The 20,813-nt window shown below is 42.5% G+C and overlaps 1 protein-coding gene across 5 annotated transcripts in view; it reads right to left on the minus strand.

Moving 5' to 3' along the window:
- Positions 1–3,707: 3,707 nt before the first annotated feature.
- The window catches only part of NFATC2 (nuclear factor of activated T cells 2), a gene marked incomplete at its 3' end in the record, with an annotated part of 137,225 nt that continues 120,119 nt past the window's right edge, over positions 3,708–20,813 (minus strand). For all 5 annotated transcript variants that reach the window (XM_083618494.1, XM_083618495.1, XM_083618496.1 and 2 more), the window contains one exon: positions 3,708–11,542. In XM_083618494.1, coding sequence (XP_083474620.1) covers positions 11,487–11,542 — 56 coding nt within the window. The remainder of the gene's footprint in view (positions 11,543–20,813) is intronic.

Consider the following 20,813-nt stretch of genomic DNA (forward strand, 5'->3'; position numbering starts at 1 on the left):
CTTCATTAAGGGTTTTGCTTGAATGACTGAGGGCTGCAGTGTTTGCCATGGTGGGGCCGATGTCAGCTGAAGTGAGCTCACTATAGAACTCATTCACAAACCCTCCACTTTTCCATGGAGACTGTTGCTATAACAGTCAGTTGCTAGGCAGCAGTGAAGCGTTTGTGCTTTTTTTTGAGTCCTGTCTTTTTTTTTCCTTTCCAAGAGGAGATATTGCATCTCTTGTTGGCTTAGGTGCATGCAAGAGAGTTCGTTTGGGTTGCTGAGGCATTTCTGTCCGCTGAGTCTCTTCCAGCTGCAGCAATCCCTTTCAGGGGTCACGCTGACTCATGCTTTTTGCCATCACAATGACTTTGTGTTTTGTAAACAACATTGATTCTCCCACATGTTCCAGCCATGTGCATCAAAGTGGGATGTTTCTAGGCAACCAACAATTACATTGGAAGAGATATCGACCAGTTACACACTTACACACACACACACACACACACACACACACACACACGGTGGTGGCAAAAAGGTGCAATCTATTAGCACACTCTCTTGCAGAAGTCCACTGGAATAAATGGGCTGTGCACAGGAGAACTTCTTAATATATTTAGGAATCTATTTTAGATTCCTAAAATAGATACTTCAGGAACTTGGCCATTTTGCTAGTTCCTAAAATACTGAACAATGCCATTAATGAATGGCTGGGTGTTGCTGTTGAACAGGGATTCAAGGAATATTTCTTTTTTATTTGTTTTTAGATTCTCACACCCTACTGAGTGAGACTTGGTATATGCTGCACTCTTTATCTCCCAAATCAACTTTCCACTTCACTCTTGATAGCCCAGACAGTTGCACAGTCCCACCCACTTCCTGGATAAAGCTTTTCAGCTTTGGGAAACTTGCAAGCTACAGACTTGCATTATCCGTGATACCCATGGATTTAATAAGGGCATTGAGCTTGAAACAGCCTTCTGGCAGGAGCGCTTTAGCTGCAGTGTTGTGCCTACTTACCTGGAAATAATTGCCACTGAACACCATGACCAGTAGGGTAAAGGCATTGTGAGGTTGGACCACTCACCTAACCTCCTTTCGACTGCTGCATAGCTGGACAAGGAGCTGGAGGGGCTAGGTATTGGTGTAGTCAGCCCAGTTCAAACGCTTCGGCAGGAGTACCAGATTGGCTCTGCCAATGCCTTTGCACTACACCAACCTTGCCTCTGCCTCAACTTTCCTCATCTCTGTCCTGGTGTAGTGACTCAGCTGGAGGGAGGTCAGGTGAGCGATGGAGGCCCACCACCACATCTGCTACTTGCCATGACATTTACTTTTGAGTAAATAGGTTTAGGATTGCACAGCTTTCGTGCTTTTATTCCTCACCCCCCACCATCCCATCAGTCTCTTGGCATGCTCCAGCCACACGCCATCTTCCCCTTGGTCAAGGTTGCTAGGGCAGTGCCCCATTCGCCATCCTCCACCGCTCGTAGATGCACTATCTAAATGCAAGACTAACAACAACATGGAAGAGCATTCGACAGACAGAGCCATATGGGCTTATTAGCAGCATATCCTCCAAAGGAATGCATTGCTAATTCGGTCATGTTGTTAAGCCGGATGTGAGGATGTGACTTTACAACTCACTGCCGCACTCTGCTTGGGACTTTGCCAGATCCTGGGGTTTTTTCCTCCTTCTTTCTCATTAGCTCCATGCATCTCTTGACAGGAAATATAACTGGCTCTGCGTTGTCAACAAAGCAGGAGCACTTTGCTCACAGTGTGTGGTATGTTAACATGAATGTCTCTGCGGTGCCAGAATTATGGGGGGGGGGGTAGGCTGATGCTTTCCTCAAGGGGGCAGTGATGTGCTTTGCAGAAACGACTCTTCTGCTGGTTCCGTTTTTTAAAAGTTGTGATGGGTGTGTTCAAGGTGTTTCCTTTTTCATCGGTAAGGAATGTCATTCATTTAAAGCTCAGCTCTTCAGTCACTGTAGAGGAGACACGGAAAGTGTTTGCCAGGGTTGTGTATGGCAGTTATAAGCATCATGGAATGGCAGAGTTGGAAGGGGTTGAGGGGTCATCTAGTCCAACCCCCTACAATGCAGGAACCACAGTTAATTATAATGCCTCAAAATGCTCTACAGTGTATAAATCAAATTCCTGTGATGTGGGGATCAACAAACAGACAACGGAAGTGGATCCTGGGAGCCCTTATGACTGACTGCAAAGGGACTTCAAGGCTGGACCAAGTACAGTGGTACCTCGGGTTGAGAACTTAATTCGTTAATAATAATAATAATAATAAATTTTATTTATATCCCGCCCTCCCCAGCCGAAGCTGGGCTCAGGGCGGCTAACAACAATAAAACAATACAAAAGTACAACACAAACAACACTCTTCTGGAGGTCTGTTCTTAACCTGAAACTGTTCTTAACCTGAAGCACCACTTTAGCTAATGGGGCCTCCTGCTGCTGCTGGAGCACGATTTCTGTTCTCATCCTGAAGCAAAGTTCTTAACCCGCGGTACTATTTCTGGGTTAGCAGAGTCTGTAACCTGAAGAGTCTGTAACCTGAGGTACCACTGTACTCCTCGGTGGTCCAAAGAGTTGACTATCCTTTCTACATTTTAATATCCAAATGTGATTGACAGCTATAGTTTCCAACCAGGGAAAGATTTTGCCCTGGTTCTCCTTTTTATTTTCAGTCCATACGGACACAGATGTGTTTTTGCATTTGTTTGCTATTTTAAACCCAGTGCTCCCCCCACTTTCTTCTATATCCATCATGCATTATCTCCCAACCGAGGATAACATTTTAAATAGACTCTAGCCCACAAATGCTTTTGTCATAATCAACATCTTAGCCTAACAAGTGTTACAAGGATCTTTTATTGGTTTGGCTAAAAGACACTCATACTGCCACCTCTCTCAGATCCCCCAGCGGGCCAACAACACAAACTGAAAGCAGAGAATAAAGAGTAGAGAATGCAGTGTTTGTTGGCCAACAGTTCACTTTAGGAGGTATGGTTGGTTGTTTAGGTCTACCACCTCTCATACCCTACTGTCATTCTGCAAAATTACCTGCTGACTAGAGAAGGTCCTAGGGACGTGGGTGGCGCTGTGGGTTAAACCACAGAGCCTAGGACTTGCCAATCAGAAGGTTGGCGGTTCGAATCCCCGCGACGGGGTGAGCTCCCGTTGCTTGGTCCCTGCTCCTGCCAACAGTTCAAAAGCACACCAGTGCAAGTAGATAAATAGGTACCGCTCCAGCGGGAAGGTAAACGGCATTTCTGTGCGCTGCTCTGGTTTGCCAGAAGCGGCTTAGTCATGCTGGCCACATGACCTGGAAGCTGTACACCGGCTCCCTCGTCCAATAAAGCAAGATGAGTGCCACAACCCGAGAGTCGGTCACAACTGGACCTAATGGTCAGGGGTCCCTTTACCTTTACCTTTAGGGAAGGTCCTAAACATGTCCATTGGCTCCTTCTTCACAGGACATGTGTGGCTTGCGTTTGCCAACCTGATGCCCTCTAGATGTCTTCGACATCAGTTCTATCCAGAACACTTTAATTGGATCAGGCTGATGGTCATGTAAGCAGCAATTCAATCCTTGGAAAACCCAGCTGCAGCATTCTTGTTGAGGCTTCTCATATAAGCCCTTCACGCCGCCCCTCTGATTACACAAAAAGTACGAGCGCATAAGAAGAACACACATACAGTAGTTGTTGCCCTTTGATTTATTGCTATACTATAATAATACAAGCTGTATAAAAATATTTTACAAAAAGCAAAATCACAATTAAATTGGAGATTAAAACATTACATGGGGGATATATCAAGATACAACCTCAGTTGTTGTTGTTGTAAAAAAGTTAAAACATTTTGAACAAGCAATTTTAGTTTAAAATATATTTATATATATATCTGAGCAATTTAAAAGCTGCTTTCCCTTTAGGTGTCTTTTTGTTTTGCAGTAAATAATGTACAATGCTAGCTGCAAATATAGGCTGGATATTTTCTTTAGAGCACCTGGAAACACCCCAAAATGCATGTTATGCTTGATTTCCATGAGAACGAAAGGGTCTTTCTTGCCCATGCTGAATTGCACCTTAAGAGTGTTTTCACCAGGTTTTTTTTTGCTTAAATATGTATTTTAGTTTTTCAGTTTCTTGCGTGCAAATGTTGTTGACAACCAGCAAAAAAATGGAAGAGAGCCGTCTTTTAACCAAATGTACAATCTGATCGGCACAGTTATTTCATTTGGTTTACAGATGTGGGAAATTGAAATCTTTGGTGTCGCTTCGGAAAAGCCCTGCCGGATCCCACCAAAGGGCTATCTAGTCTAGCATCCTGTTTCCCACAGTGGCCAACCAGATGTTCCTGGGAAGCCAAGGACCAGGACACAAAGGCAAAAGCTCTCTCCCATTGTTGCTCCCTGCAGCTGGCATTCACTGGTATGTTGCCTCTCAACCTGATGGTTCCATAATCAATAATGGTCAATAGGCTGGTGCCCCATTACAGGACGGTCTCAACATTTCTGCTTCCGAGAACATCCCTTATACATACAAGTAAGATTAACTGTGTTGTATTTTACTACTGAACGAAAGGAAGACTGATGCACTTTATATCTTGGTGCTCAATGAAGTTACACCTGATTTTCCAAATGGCAGGAGATGGTCGGCAATTAACTGAAGTTTTCCAGCTTTGCTGGATCAGTTTTGGGACAAGCTGAGATGAACACACACAAATTAGTGCAAATAATAAAAAAAAATCAGTTAAATTCCATATCCATAGACTTCAGTCTGATGTAGCTTGGACCCAAACTCCTTCCCAACATTTGATAGCAACATTGTATGAGGGATGGCCAACTACTTCAGGAAAAGAACTGGAAGGCCGCTGCTAATTAGTATATCATTAGTTAATTGCAGAAAACAATTTGCATATTGTTTTTCTGGAACGTTAAAGGTGCCAAGTACTGTTGTTGCATATAATGTGCACAACCCAGAGATTGAAATACCTAAATTCAATTGAAAACAGGAGAACTTAAGTGTGGGTTGCATCCCACTGTGCTTATTATTTTACAATGTATTTCTTCCGATAGTCTTTATCCTCACATGTTAAGAACCTGAGTTAATACTCTGAAACTCGTGGAAAATGTAGACTTTAAAAACAAATGAATCTGTGCATCCTGTTGCTCTCTTCCTGTTTTCTGATCATTTAAGCTTTTCGCTGTTAGATTTATAGACATTCATCTCTGTAAGCGTGAGGACTAGAAACTAACATTTACAAATAAAAGCTAAGATTATCAAGACTCACAGTCTCTTGCAGACTGCACAAAAGAGCCTTGCCAGACATATTTGCCATATCAACAATATACCCGATCCACTTTGGCCTATATGAGATTGTACAATTGCTACAGCACATTCATTTGACTTTGTGCAATGCCCTGGAAATGCGAGAGATGCTGTTATTTAATTGTTACATTCATTATGCACAAGCAAGTAGAAATGGATAAATAAACCTTATAAACTGGCTATGACATTATTTAGTTGTCAACGAAACAGATAACTGTTCTTTGCATCTCTTATTCAGCAGTACTTATGTGAGGAAACTTTCAACCGAAACGTTCAATGGACAAATTGTTCCCAAGGTTGTATTTAAAATGTTAATAGCCATACAAAATGGCAGGATCATAAACATACACGGACTTACACATCACACCAAAGAGTCACTGAGGCAGCCTCCCCCAACCTGGTGCCCTCCAAATTTTTCAGACTACCCCTCCCATCACACCAACTGCATTCAACAATACCAACCGTGCTTGCTTTTGAGTAAGAGCACTTATTTAAAGCTGCAGCTGAAGGAATGCAAACTGGAGATTTATAAATACCAGCATGGAGGAGTTGCATTATTTGTGGCAGTTAAGAAGCATAGTAGACATTTTTCTTCTTCTTTAAAAGGATCGTATAGTACAAAATATATATATTTTCAAAAAATAATAATTGTGCTATCTAATTTCAAGAACTTTGAGATATAACATCAAAAAGCAGCATGTTTTTAATATAGTAACCTAGTGCTATCTTTGAAAATATTCTACATTTTAGAACGTGCTGTATTTTAACAAGAAGATGGAAAAGACACATCTTTACATGAGACACACAGTCAAGGCAGGTGTAAGCATGAAGCCCCAATGATTTTGACTGATAGGTTAAGCATGCACTTAACTCTCTCTCTCTCTCTCTGAAATCAGTGGGTTTGTGTTGTCTATATGACGTACATCTTACGTGAATCTACTATCTAGCAAAAAGAAGAGAGAGAAAAAGTGCTTCAATTTGGCTGCATTGTACCCACAGACAGTATTAACTGAGTGCAAACCATAACTATTCAACATTCTTTCTACCACTGTCATCACATCCAGCAGACACTTTAACCTCAAAGCCACTAAAATTCAGGTGATCTCAAATTTTGTTCATTCTCACACATTAAAAATAGAAGAGAAGCCTCCGCCCCCACACACAAATAAAAAAAAGAGGGAGATAATTTGTAACCAAATTGTGAGCATTTAATGACAAATTATCTTCCTCTGCAATTTCTCCTCTGGCAATCTTTACTTCCAAAAGGCATTCAACAATGACAAAAGGCCCTTCCTAACATCTGCCGTCTCTGTAAATACCCGCCGACTGTTTAGATGTTAAGATGGATGGCTTCATTTTCTCTGTATTGTCTAATTTGGTGCAAAAGTTTACAGGAGCTCATCCTGTAATTTGCAGGCAAAGATGTGATAGGAAAGTGAGTTTTTAAAAAAACCTAACACAACCCAAACACAGTGAGATGATCTTTGGAGTCGCAATATTTTGCTTATACTTTAGCACAGTATAACATTGATGGAAAATGCATTACAGTTGTCAGCCTACAGACAATGCCTTGGGAGGACTTTTGATACAATAGCAGGAAGGCACCGTAGTGAAACATTCAGATAACTGAGGAAAGAGAGAATTTCCTCATATGCAACTATGGCTGTCTTCCAGAGAAACTGAGAACAAATTACTCACACAAGGCAATTCACTTGCCCCAGGTGAACCTGATGTTACTTTGAACATACACACACTCCACTGCCCCCAAAGCTTGCGTCAACATTGCAATCAATAATGCTGCAAAACTATTGCAAAAGGAAAAGAAATAATTTAGTACACGGAAGCTTTCAAGATTATTTATGCTACCTTAATGTATCCACTTATTTTATTAGAAAGAGAGATCTAAACAGCGGCTTTGAAAAGGCCTCCCTTGCTTCGGAAATACATATATACCTGGTTAAGGCTCTATTATTAGCAAGCAGGTGCTTGCAAAAATGTTCAAAAGCTGATACAGTAGGATAGCTTGCCTTCATATAGCCATAACAAAAAATGTAGTCTATATACTACAGATATATGAAACTGTAACCCAGCAGGTAAGGGGGATATTAGAGGATTTAGCAGTACACCTCTCATTTATTTCATTGCAACTTGCAAGGAAGAACTGAACGAAGCATATGGATCATTCTGAAATAATCTGTTGTGAGTTCATCCCCATGGAACTTGGAGAAAAGAGAGCATAATTCATGTGTCTGTGCTTTTTAAAGCTTGTGATGAAACCTGATGGTTGCCACAGCGTGTGTTAAAGCTCTGTATCTGTCACCTACCCTAGATTGATCCCTGTATGGATATTACCATACAGGATGTCCTTGATTTAGCAAGAAAGCAGATGCACCTCAGGATTGATCAGAGGTACCACAGTGTGATTGATAACATGATGTATTGCTGTCTTGTTGGGAGGAAGGGAAAAAGCAGGAATGCAGCACAGCATTCCAAAATAGCCTATACTGTAAGCTTCAGCACCTGCACAAACTTACATTGCCCTGCTCTTGAACAGAAATGCAAGTTCAGGGCATCATTCTCAATGAGCAATTTTAATTCAAATAGCTTGTCAGAGCCTGTGATCCACACACCAGAAGTCCTGTTCACCTATGTAATATGTGATGGGAATTATGTTGAAATTAGTTTGTTTCACTTTACTGCTAGTCTTTCTATTTTAAAAAATGCACTTTAGTCCCTTTATTGCGTAAGCCTCATCACAAGTCCACATAGTTCTCTTAGCTTATAAGAGTGTCCAAAAGCACTATAAATCTGCCACATGTTTGGTTTTCGTTTACTGCTGTTTTGATATTTAAAGCCTTGCCCAATTTGCACCACATTTTTTAAAATATGCATTTTATATTGGCTTGTCTGTACTGAGCCAAGGTAAGCATTATATTTTAAAAGGCACTTCTTTTTAGGACAAATAACAGCAACCAAAGAATGGACAAAACAATTGGATGTTTTGTCTGGTACTTTACTTGGCATGAGAATGACCCCAAGGTATGATCTGAAATCCAGATATCCTGACAGGCATCTGTGGATTCGTTGTTGAAATGAATATGAATTGTGATTGAGGACTGGTTTTAAAAGATAGTCAGGTGAAACTGAAAACCAGTTCACATGCCAGAAACATCTGCCCTGCCCTCCAGTTGGAGCTGCCAGGTTGCAAGCTTGGAGATTCTCCTTTTACTGGCACAATATGCTGCATAGCTTGTAACTACTCAGAACAGACCTGCTGAAATGAATGGGACTAAGTTAGTCCTGCCCATTAATTTTAATGGGCTTACTCTGAGTAGGACTAGCACTGATGACAACCCATTTTAATCATATCATTATGCTTAGTGGATGTAAACAGTTGACAGGCATTTGGGTCCCACTGAGTTGTTATTGTGGGGTTTTGAAATAAGTGAAGTAGTTTACTTTGGAGGCCCTTTTTCTCCCTTCTTCCTCAAAATAACAGACTCTTTATAACAGGCTCCCTCAACCTCAGCCCTCCAGATGTTTTTGGCCTACAACTCTCATGATCCCTAGCTAGCAGGACCAGTTGTCAGGGATGATGGGAATTGTAGTCTCAAAACATCTGGAGGGCCGAGGCTGAGGAAGCCTGGTTTAGAACAATTTCCCTTAGCTACTTTCGGTGTTACAATGTGCCTTGCTAAACAAGATCAGCTTTAATGTCTTTATGCCCTCTTAATGGAAACAGTGACGTCCACCCAAAGGCAGAAAAAAAATGCAACAAGAGTTTCTGTGGCCTCGTTTTTAAAAAAGAAATTGGATGGAATACAAAACTCTCATCTAACTTTGTGTGGCCTTGGTAACTTTTGACTTGGTCATCTGGTCAGGGAGCTGTGCCAGCACAACAGAACTCCTGGAATGTAGCACACTTTGCCAACATTGCACAAACTTTAAAGACGCCCATGGCAGATGAACTGGTCCCACTTTCTTTGCTTGGTAGTGCAGACATCCCAAGAGGGAATCAGATCAACAGTATGGAGAGCAGGGAGCAAATACTGCTACAAATTCACTATCATTAATAAAGAGATGGTGCAACGGGAAGGACTTGTTATAGCTCTGGGTCTGTAGGAACTCTTCCTGCTGCTGCTAATTATTTTGGAGTGCCCAGTTGACACGGGCCTTAGGACTTGTTTCCCTTCTGCCCAACATGTGTTGTGGGGCCAGGGCAGGGGACACAAACTGTGAGCCAGTACTTTAGCAATAAGAGTACTAACTGTTTCAGTATACTATTTGAAAGACTATGCTTGAGTTAGTCCACACATCTGGGTACAGAGCTCCCGGGATTGAAGATAGGGAACTACATGTTTGAAGCCAACACACACACACACACACACAGACAGACACTTGTGACAAGCTAGCATGTCAGGTAGAAGTATCTGCTGTCTGACCCTGACATGATACTTTTCCACAGGCAGGAAAATGTTCTGGAGCAACATGCCAACATGCAACAACTTCCCGCTTCCCCATCTTCAGTCTGAAATGGTGCAGTTTCAGGAATCTGTACCATGTGCTCTACCCAGATGTGTAGACTGACTCTTGAGTCCCCAATTCTGCTATACAGCAAGGTGGCCAAGAAGAGAGGCTGTTCCTCATTGCAACACAACCGTTAGAGAAAACAAGATCTCCACATTGAGAACATGTTAATCATTCTTGCTAGGAAATTTAAATATACTTCACTAAGGGGAAAACCACTTCTGTTGCAACATCGTTAAGAAGGATCCCTGAGTTTTCTGGGCGTTTTGAGAACTATCGCAATGAGCACCAAGAAACTGCACTTGATTTCAATAATTGGCAGCACAATACTATATGTAGCTACTCAGAAGTAAGTCCCAATTGAATGCAATGGGGCTTACTCCCAGGTAACTCCCAAGATGGCAGCCTCAATTATTCAGTATCATATGTTTTCTGTAAATAAAAACTTGAAAGTGTAAGATCTTTTAGGGTTGCCTGCTCTTATGATTCTTATGAGAAAGCTTGAGATCTGATGAACTTGAAAAGCCCGAGAAACAAAACATAATAGCACTTTCCAGTTTAAGTTGAGATGACTTTAAAAACATTCTGCTCTTTGTAGGGAACCTAAAAACAACAACCCCTGTTTCAATTTTGCAGGGCCATCCATATAGTCAAATGCAGCACCTGATAAATTAATAGGAAACTGGAAGCACCACCAAGCCAAAGTTAACCACTGTAATTTCCACCGATTTCAAAAATGAGTTTTCAGCAGATGCTGAAAACTCTTCTGTGAAATCTGCAGGCCTTACCAAAAAACACAAAAAAACCCCACAACTGAATTTTTGGCTGTACTATGCCTTGAGTTCGTCTCTTTTCTAGTCCAAAGCAGTGAAAATGTGGCTTCAGTGCATCCCATGATCTGAGCAACAATGTGGTAAAGCCACAATCTAGAGAACTGCTTTACAGCATCACAAAGCATTATGCCCACACTGCATGGTTTTCTTCCCCCTTTCCATTACAGCAGCCCTCCTGAATTACACCGAAGCTCCTACGATACCGTGCAGAGTGATGCCTCGGTTTGAAAAAAGAACAAAAATACATGATGCAAGCAGAGATCTGTTCCCTTATGTTTTTCTGCCTCACACTGCCTATGCGTTATCTCATAATTAGTTCTGGCCATTAATTGCCTCCCTCCCCAAATCTGATAATTTTCTAGAAACATCACAATCTGTATTTTGCTGAGCAGGCGACTTTGCAATTCATCTGTTGTTCACAGCACACATAGAATTCTACTTTGCTTCAACACAGGCTTCTAGATTGATGTTCTCTTTTCGTTGCTGCTGAAGTTCTCTTTCCTCTGTGTGTTGTCATATTAATAGGTTGTGTCAGGCACATGCATTGCTACATGAGAACGACATGATCTTTGGACAAAAGGAAGAGTGTTCTTTTTGATGTTTACAGTGAGAGGTGCCGAGCTGCTTAGTCAAAGCTGTCAGTTTGAAGCCAGTGCATTGTTCCTGGTGTTGAACCGGTGCCTTGAGATGATCAGTTAAGGAAGCAGGAGGCTGACGGGGCAGGAGAGGAATCTAAGAGGTCAGGTACGGAAGCATTCAGTAAAAGTTGTCGCGCAAATCTCTTCTTCTATGTTTGACTTCTGGCAGGGAGTCCAGAAAACTCTTTCCTGATAATTTCGTTAACTGTGAAGGAAAAGAGGAAGCAGGGGGGAAAAGGTGTTACAATTAAAGGGAACAGTAAATGAAGTCACTAGTGTGATTTGCCATCAAAAGCAATGCAGAGACCCAGCATGGATGAGTGATTAAAGACCTGAGTTCGAATCATCACAGAGTCGTGAACAGTCACTATTTCTCAGCCTAATCTACCATCTCAGGGTTGTTGTGAAGATAAAATGTAAATGTGTGTGTAAATGCAGGCAGAAGTGGTTTGGTTTCTTTTGAGCGGCAATAATAGCTTTGTAACACAGAGAGTAGGCCTCTATGTACTGGCTTAAAGAAAACCACCCCACACAAAAAATGTGTTAGATAAAATCGCTATAAATTGTTGTGGTGATTCAGAGGTTTAATCTGAAATCAAGCTGGATTTGAGTTAGTTGCTGCATCTGGTAACTTCTCTCTCTTACATCATGGATGTTGGTGATTTGGATTTTAAAAGGGCAAAATAATACTCGAATTAGAGCTGTCAAGAGATGCACAAGGGAAACTGTGCTTTAATGCTAATAAACATGGCTAAATCTTTGCAGATTTTTATATTACGGATGTATGTTTTGTATTACTTTATTAATAATATTGCTTAATACAAATTTGTCATGGCCTTTGGCTAGAACAATAAACTAATGAACTGGAAAATGTGGTGTGGGTGTGTGTGGGTGTGGCCAAACTCTCATTAGCCTTGCTCTGTGTCCTTCTTGGCTGCTTTTGCCTAGCTAGAATACCTCTTTAGCATCACCCACCTTTTGCTCTGCCCCCAATCCTACAATGGGCATCAGACCCTTGCCATATATTATTCTGAGCTCTTTGGAGGGAGGGAAGGATACAAAATGGCAATGCAATGTAATAATGCATCTAAAACTATTTGCAGCATAATGCTATGGCTTCTCATTTTTACCTCCTGTTTTCTAACCTAAACTCTGAGCTAAAAACAGGCAAAATTGACAGCTGCATATAGAGGAGTTCTACCTAGCAGTGAAGTCTGTGTATCCTCACTGCAAATTGTGCAGGGCTCATTTCTGGCTTGAGAAATTCCACTAGATACCACTCACAGAATGGTGAGCCTCTCTTTGCAGCCTTAAGAACTTTAAAAAAAACCTTTTTGCAAGAAGAAGATGAGAACTAACATATTTTCTGGATAACAGGATTCTGAGACAATGATTGAAATATGTGCTTTTTCTAAAATTTCACAACCTCATGACTTCATGTCTGTCCCACACATAAAAAGAGGCCAAAGGTATAAAAATACTATCCACAATTTCAATATTTAAAAAATCCATCTCAACTGGTGTTTACAGAGTTCCACTGTCAAACCTGGCACTAGCCGTTTCATTTCAAAGAGGAGAATTAAAGCAGGCTTCCTGTTCCAAAACATTTATTTCCACAAACTGAGAACACAAACAGGGGATTTTGCACGTTTAGCTGGGCATTGTTTAGCTGGTATCCAGGTGAAGTTAGTGAATATGCACAAGTAACCACTATCGGCTAATGCAAACAGTAATTGATTGACTATGTATTGTTCACGTGGGTAATTATACATATTGCCCAGGCAATGTACAAAAGCATCTCTCATTAATTCACATTTTGGGGCATATTATGATGATTTCTCATAATGAATGGGAAATGTACCCAAGCCCCTGTTGGTTTTGTCAGCCAGTATGTATTCTCCATGCCTCCATGTGCTTACGCACATGCTCTATAAAGCTCGCAGGAATAACCCCTCATCAAGGTCAAAATGACAGAACAAACCAAAAAATATCAAAGCAAGTACATATCCAACTAAAAACAAAAGATTTTAAAAATGGCAGCTCTAGGGAAAGGATTTTCGGGGTAAAAGATAGAAGGAAAGGGTTGATCCTCATCCCGTGTGTGGCCCTGATCCAGAACACCTGTTGCTAATTCTTTTCAAAGAATGTTGGCATCCCAAACACGGTATTTAAAGATGTGTTTAGCATCACATATTTTTGTTGTTGTTGTTTAGTCATTTAGTCGTGTCTGACTCTTTGTTAACCCCAAATCAATGACCACTTAAAGCCAGCCTAAACAAAGAATGTCCAGTATCAGAAGAGCACAGTAATGCTAGAATCAAAAAGGTCCCAAGGCAGGTTCAAGAGTGACTGCTCCTAAATCCTTAAACACCATGAATGGATAACATGGCTAGGACAGCATCCTCTCTGGATCTCAGCGACCATGGGAAAGTATGTCTGAAGAGGCAATCTTTCAGATAATGCAGTTCCTTTTAAAAAAACAATTCTGCTGTTCCACTATTACCCAGGGTCTCCATTTCCCTTCCTTTTGGGCAATCCTGAAGTACTACGTCTGGGCATCTATACAAGATTGGCTGACTGCTGTTCGGGCTCAGGTACTTAAACGTAGCTTAAACATAGCACGGGTGGTGCTATTGTCTAAACCACTGAGCCTCTTGGGCTTGCCGATCAGAAGGTCGGCAGTTCGAATCCCTGTGACGGAGTGAGCTCCCGTTGTTCTGTCCCAGCTTCTGCCAACCTATCAGTTTGAAAGCATGCCAGTGCAAGTAGATAAATAGGTACCACTGTGGTGGGAAGGTAAATGGCATTTCCGTGCACTCTGGCTTCCATCAAGGTGTTCCGTTGTGCCAGAAGTGGTTTAGTCATGCTGGCCACATGACTCACAAAGCTGTCTGTGGACAAATGCCAGCTCCCTTGGCCTGAAAGCGAGATAAGCGCCGCAACCTCATAGTCGCCTATGACTGGACTTAACCGTCCAGGGCTCCTTTACCTATTACCTTTTACTGAAATGTGCAGCATGATGCAACTGGCCAGGTTCCATGCGGAAAAACTTAATGAACTCTCAGAATTATATTGATTAACAATTGTCCAATGTTCTTGACTAACATGCCAATTTATAGTGATTTTATTACAATTTTAGTACAAACATTGGCTTTTGAATTTTGAAATTGTTAGTTAAATGATTATCATGTTTTGTTTTGTTTTGTTTTAATCTTTCTTGGGGGGCAGCGAGAGGGGGCTGGGATATTCCACAGGATATCACGTTAGATTCCTCAACTACAACCACAGGATTGCAAAAATTACAGTGAAAAGATCCGTGAAGTCCAAGACACTGTGAGATTTTATCTTACGAACATAAGATATGTGTCTAAGATTGTTGCAGTCTTATACACTCTTGCTCCTGATAAAACGTCCTACAACATAAAATTGTGCTGCGAATGTGCTCCAAACCTTTGGAGTGCAGTTCAATGCACATGCATGGAATCAGGCAGTACGTTTTTTTTTATATTTGGACTTTCGGGAGCTGCTTGGTTTTTTGTAAATAATGAAGCCTGAAAGCACTTCCCAGATCAGCTGCCCTTCCCAGATCAGCTGCCCTTCTGGAGTGTTGCAATGTAAGGGAGCAGCCAGCGGGAGGTGAAATTGATCTAGTTTCACACGACCCAAAGGCTGACACTTAAAAAAAAAAAAAGAAATTAAAAAATTAAAAAAGCCTTCCTGTTTTCTCTACCCAGGAAATGAGAAGAGCAGATCTTCAATGGAAATTTTTCAGTCTCTTGAGCGCTAAAAATAGCAGTTAGGTAAAAAGAGGTGGGCATCAGCACTAATGAGGGAGTGGAGCTTCATTTCCTTTCTGTAAACAAGCAAGACTGAGCTGCGGGCTGGTTTATTTATCAACACATTTGTTCACATAGTTAGGTATAGGAGAGGGGGAGCTCTCCATTGTAGAGACATTTCCTTTTATTTAATGAAATCAACCTGTTTGGAAATGTGACATTTTTCCTGTTAGAAAGCACCAAGGCAGCCAAATAAGAAAAAGAAAGAAGTGTGTGTGTGTGTGTGTGTGTGTGTGTGCGTGTGCGCGTGCAGGGTGGAATGGTTGAATAGTGTTAACATTTTAAATGTGAGCAAGGAAAATCCCTGATGGATTAAAGAGCAAAATGACGTTAACCTTTTTTAAGCGTACTGAGGCAAGTGCTTCTAGGGATAGATAAAGCCCAGTTCAGAGCTGTGCTGAACACATCTCATGGAAGAACCAGGTCTCATTTCTTTCACAGGTTTGCTGCCACACCTAGTTTCCTCGGGATTATGCCCACAAAATGCAAGTCAGCGCATAAGGTACGCATACCTCGCCCTCACCTGTGTCTGGTCTGTACCTCTTCAGATGGAAATTTATAGAACTGAATGTTCCTCCCATCCACCCCCTGCCAAAGAACTAAAATAAACATTCACAGAAAACTAGATGCCAGGGAGTATAGGGTTCTAGTCTGGCCTCCTTCCTGACATGGGAGTTCCCTGCAGGGTGATCTCTTTTTTTCCATCAAGGAACATTCTGCCACATGACAGAGTAAGCCTCCAACAATACTCTGAAGTGGTACAGGCCAGATCCGGGTTTACTGCCTCGGGGAGAAGGAGCCCTGAGTCCCAATTAACAGCATTCAGTGCTGAATTCAGCATTTCCCTTGGTGGGTGTGGGAGCTCTGCAAAGTTCTTGCCAGCTATGGAGACTGCCATCAGTAGTCCTGCACATGGATTGCTGAAACTGGGGGACGCAAGTGTAGAACAGAGCGTGCCCCTACCTGCATAAGCCCGCTCACCCTTTCACGTGTGGCGGCATTGCAGGACGGAGAAGGCTTCATTGGGGCCCCGACGGAGGAATTCAACCTGGCTGGGCCCTTCCTGATGGGCGCAGGGGGCTTTGGCAAATGCGGGTGCAGGCTGGGACTTGGGCTGTGCGGGGGGGGGGGGGGCGGAGCCAATTGTGGACCCACCCCTTGGATCCAACCCTTGCTCATTTAAGCAGCCAGCACCCTGGGCTCGGCTGGTTTCTTCCTGCACCAGGCTTTCGGATCTCACTTTGGATTTCACTTGCGCTGATTTGTGTCCCGATTTTCACAGGACATTCCTGGAATTACACAGAACCCATACCGGCTTCTGATGTGATCCTGGAATGTCCTGCCCCCCCCACACTCCAGTGCCAGCATGGAGGAGGAGGAGCCGGTGCTTGCAGTGGGGCCACTGTCTTGCGCAACTCAGCGGGCGGCCGCGAGACCAAGGCACCAAAAGATACACGTCCCGATTTTCATCAGAGGGGTGTTGGAGGGTAAGTGCTGCACACATGAACTGTAATTTAAACACAACTGAAGCCACATGGAGCACCACTAATGACCTTTGGCATGTGAGGCATCAAGTTTCAATCAGCATTTAAGCTCTTGCAGCTAAGACCAGAACTGAAGTCACACCCCCTACTCTGATTTCAGCCATTTTTCATTTGTGCCCATTTACACATGGGTCTTCCTGCCCACAATGAGATCCCCCCTCACATCAATGGAGAGGAGAGCTCCGTGGACCCTCTTCTGACATGAATGGTGAAGATGACTTGTGCATTATGTGATTGCGTAAAGAGCTGACTGCACCAGGAGCAGCGCTGTGGACAACGAATATTCGAAAAGGATGGCAGCATCCTCTTTCCTGCACAAATGCAAATGCCATCGTACTGCGTGCCCAATAAAGCGAAGCTGTTTAAAAAGCAGGAACGCTTCCTAGCACAATTCTTAAGATGTTTACTTGGAGGAAAGTCCTGCTGAATTCAATGGGTCTTATTTGCTAGTAAGTGTGCTTGGGATTGCAGCCTGAAGCTGTCATCGCCTGCACTCCAGCATGTCAAAGAGCACTGAGGGTGCCTGCTGAAATAGCCCATGCCTTGACAGTCAAACAACCAGCTTCTGCAAACATCACCACTTTTGCAACTGTTTTTTGCACTTCTCTTTGCAACAGTAATGCTCTCCAGTAACACGCAGAGGTTAGTTAGCGAACGTTTCCAAGTTGTCCTCCATGGCAACTCTTATCCCCCAAAGATGCGGTTTTCGGGTAGCATGACTGTTGCGTTGGCACTGGGCGCCATGCCACAGGGGTCACAAAACAGAGTGTGAGAGGCAGGGGGTCACTGAATTTTATCGTCGCATGGGGCGCCGCTGAAATTTGAGAGCCCACCACTGCAGCTCGGTGCTGCCCAGATACATGGAAATATCATTAAAGCCACACTGATTTGACCTGCAACTTTGACAAGGGTATCTCCAGAGTATAGATGATTGGATACAAACGGTTAACACTGTAGCATCGCTCTAAATCAGGGTAATTTCTAGGCTCATCTCCCCAGAGCTATCCAAAAAATGTCAAGACCTGATAAGCCACACCAGCCTTTTAAAAGTTTAAGCAACATCCTAAGCTTTGGCAATTGATCAGCAGCAAACTTATCTAAAGCTGCATGCCCAGATGCTTTTGAGTGGATGGTTGAACTTCCAACTGCATGCCAGTGAGCAAAAGACTAATAGGCTGCACCCTGATGTAACGGAGCCTATACTGCACCAAGTGCAATTGCTGGTTCATGATTAATGCTATGGAGACAGCAAAAAATCCAAAGCTAGATTGGCAATGGGCTGAGCTATGCTGTATGGATTCCAGGGTTTTTCAAATAACTAAATAATACAACGTAACTCATGCCACAAGCTTAGATTAATTTAATCAGTGGATCAATCAACTAAAGTTTGCTTGATTAATTGGTAGGAGCTGATTTTAATAGGCAACAACACATTTACAATTTGGTGGAGCTGTAAGTGAAGTCATTTGGAGGGCTATTTTTCATGCCTTATCATAAGAAAACCGAAAGAGAATGTCAACGAGAGTATTATTTGTGCCAATGAGTGGAATATTTTGCTAAAGTATTTAAGTAACCTTCTAGTTCTTCCAGTATTTCGCATATAGGATCTACGGCAGCCATTTGGCAATCCAATGATTAAATTAGCAACACAAGCAGTTGTTTAATTAACGAAACATCCTCTACTTGGTTGAAAGTCTCCAAAGTCACATTTCCTTACACTTTCAAGTGCAATGGAGTGGGCAGCATTGAGCATGCTGGAGAAACACCTTAAATTAATTGTCAGTAATTTCATCTAGGCCCTTTTTGAACTAATTTTGAATGCATCCGGCATGTCAAATATATGCTATTCATAGCGGGGGTGTGGAGCACATTGCTTTTAAAACCTGCCACAAGTTCATGTCATCACCCCTCCTGCCCGGTCCCCATATCACATGAAAGGGTAAACAACTGTTCCATATTCACTTTTTCCAATCCACTCATATTTTTTATGTACTTTTGATGATTGTACAGCAGATATCTCAAGCTTATTATGACTCACTCTGCCTTTGCAGTGGAGGGGGAAAGGGGGAGATGATGGTAAAGAGTCCAAAAATTCCTGAGGCCTGAATACTGTGCTTTGATTCTTGTAAATATCTAATAAAAATGTGCCCTCATTTAGTCAAATGGTTGGGACGGCATCCAAAAGATTAAGATAATCAGAGGTTTAGATAAAGGGGAGTGCTGTGTACACAGGATTACACTGTTGTGGACAACAGATTTTGAAAGAGTGCGCACCCAAGAACAGCCTGTATTACAGAGCAGAAGCATCGGCACACATCCCAGCTGGTGTGTTGTGCATGTGGCACGAGCCGATCCATGTAAACATGTGCCATGCTCAGCAGCGTTTATGCATTTGCTTCGGCATCCTTATAAGAACTTGCATGAAAGTGGCCCCCCAACCTTTCTCACAGGCTCATATAAGTTCAGTTAGGCCTGGTGGGCATTTAAGGTCCTCATTCCTGCTTTGCGGGTTGCCATCTGATTGGATTTCACTTTGATTCTGACTGGATTTTAAGATGTATTTTAATTGATTGCTTGATTTTATGGTGATGTGTTATATATTTGATGTTAGCCGCCCTGAGCCCGGTTTTGTCTGGGGAGGGTGGGGTATAAATAAAAATCATCATCATCTTCTAAACTAGCAATTTAACCATTGTTTGGTTAAACTATAGCTAGTGATGGGCAAATGTCTCAGTTTGATTTGTCTCTATTTCTCAATGTTCTGTTTTCAATTTTCCATAAGGTAAAGGTAAGGGTAAAGGAAAATATGGTCTGAAGCTCAACATCAAAAAAACTAAAATCATGGCCACTGGTCCCATCACCTCCTGGCAAATAGAAGGGGAAGAAATGGAGGCAGTGAGAGATTTTATTTTCTCGGGCTCCATGATCACTGCAGATGGTGACAGCAGTCACGAAATTAAAAGACGCCTTCTCCTTGGGAGAAAGGCGATGGCAAACCTAGACAGGATCATTAAAAGCAGAGACATCACCTTACCAACAAAGGTCCGTGTAGTTAAAGTCATGGTTTTCCCAGTAGTGATGTATGGAAGTGAGAGCTGGACCATCAAGAAGGCTGATAGCCGAAGAATTGATGCTTTTGAATTATGGTGCTGGAGGAGACTCTTGAGAGTCCCATGGACTGCAAGAAGAACAAACCTATCCATTCTTAAGGAAATCAGCCCTGAATGGAAGGACAGATCGTGAAGCTGAGGCTCCAATACTTTGGCCACCTCATGAGAAGAGAAGACTCCCTGGAAAAGACCCTGATGCTGGGAAAGATGGAGGGCACAAGGAGAAGGGGACGACAGAGGACGAGATGGTTGGACAGTGTTCTCGAAGCTACAAACATGAGTCTGACCAAACTGCGGGAGGTAGTGGAAAATAGGAGTGCCTGGCGTGCTCTGGTCCATGGGGTCACGAAGAGTCAGACACGACTAAACGACTAAACAACAACAACAAAAGGACCCTTGAGAGTTAAGTCCAGTCGCAGATGACTCTAGGGTTGAGGCGCTCATCTCGCTTTACAGGCCGAGGGAGCCGGCGTTTGTCCGCAGACAGTTTTTCTGGGTCATGTGGCCAGCATGACTAAGCTGCTTCTGGTGAAACCAGAGCACTGCACGGAAACGCCGTTTACCTTCCCGCCAGAGCAGTACCTATTTATCTACTTGCACTTTTGGGGGGCATGCTTTCGAACTGCTAGGTTGGCAGGAGCTGGGACTGAGCAACAGGAGCTCACCCCATCATGTGGATTCAAATTGCCGACCTTCTGATCAGCAAGCCCAAGAGGCTCAGTGGTTTAGACATAGCACCACCCACGTCGAGTTCAATTTTCATTTCTTCTACATAAATATTTGTATATATTTAAAATGCTCATGAAAATTCATCATGATTTTAGCATGCTTCTCCTAATATACGTATTTTTGTATGCACTTTCCCATAATACAATGCATCTTTGTTTGTTATTTTCACCAATGTAGGCATACTTTATCATATGCATTTTTGAAACACGTTACCGTATTAGTGAGCTGCATTACTAAATCTGAAGAACTGCAGATTT

This window comes from Podarcis filfolensis, assembly GCF_964270895.1.
Source record: "Podarcis filfolensis genome assembly, chromosome: 6".
Classification (NCBI taxonomy): domain Eukaryota; kingdom Metazoa; phylum Chordata; class Lepidosauria; order Squamata; family Lacertidae; genus Podarcis; species Podarcis filfolensis.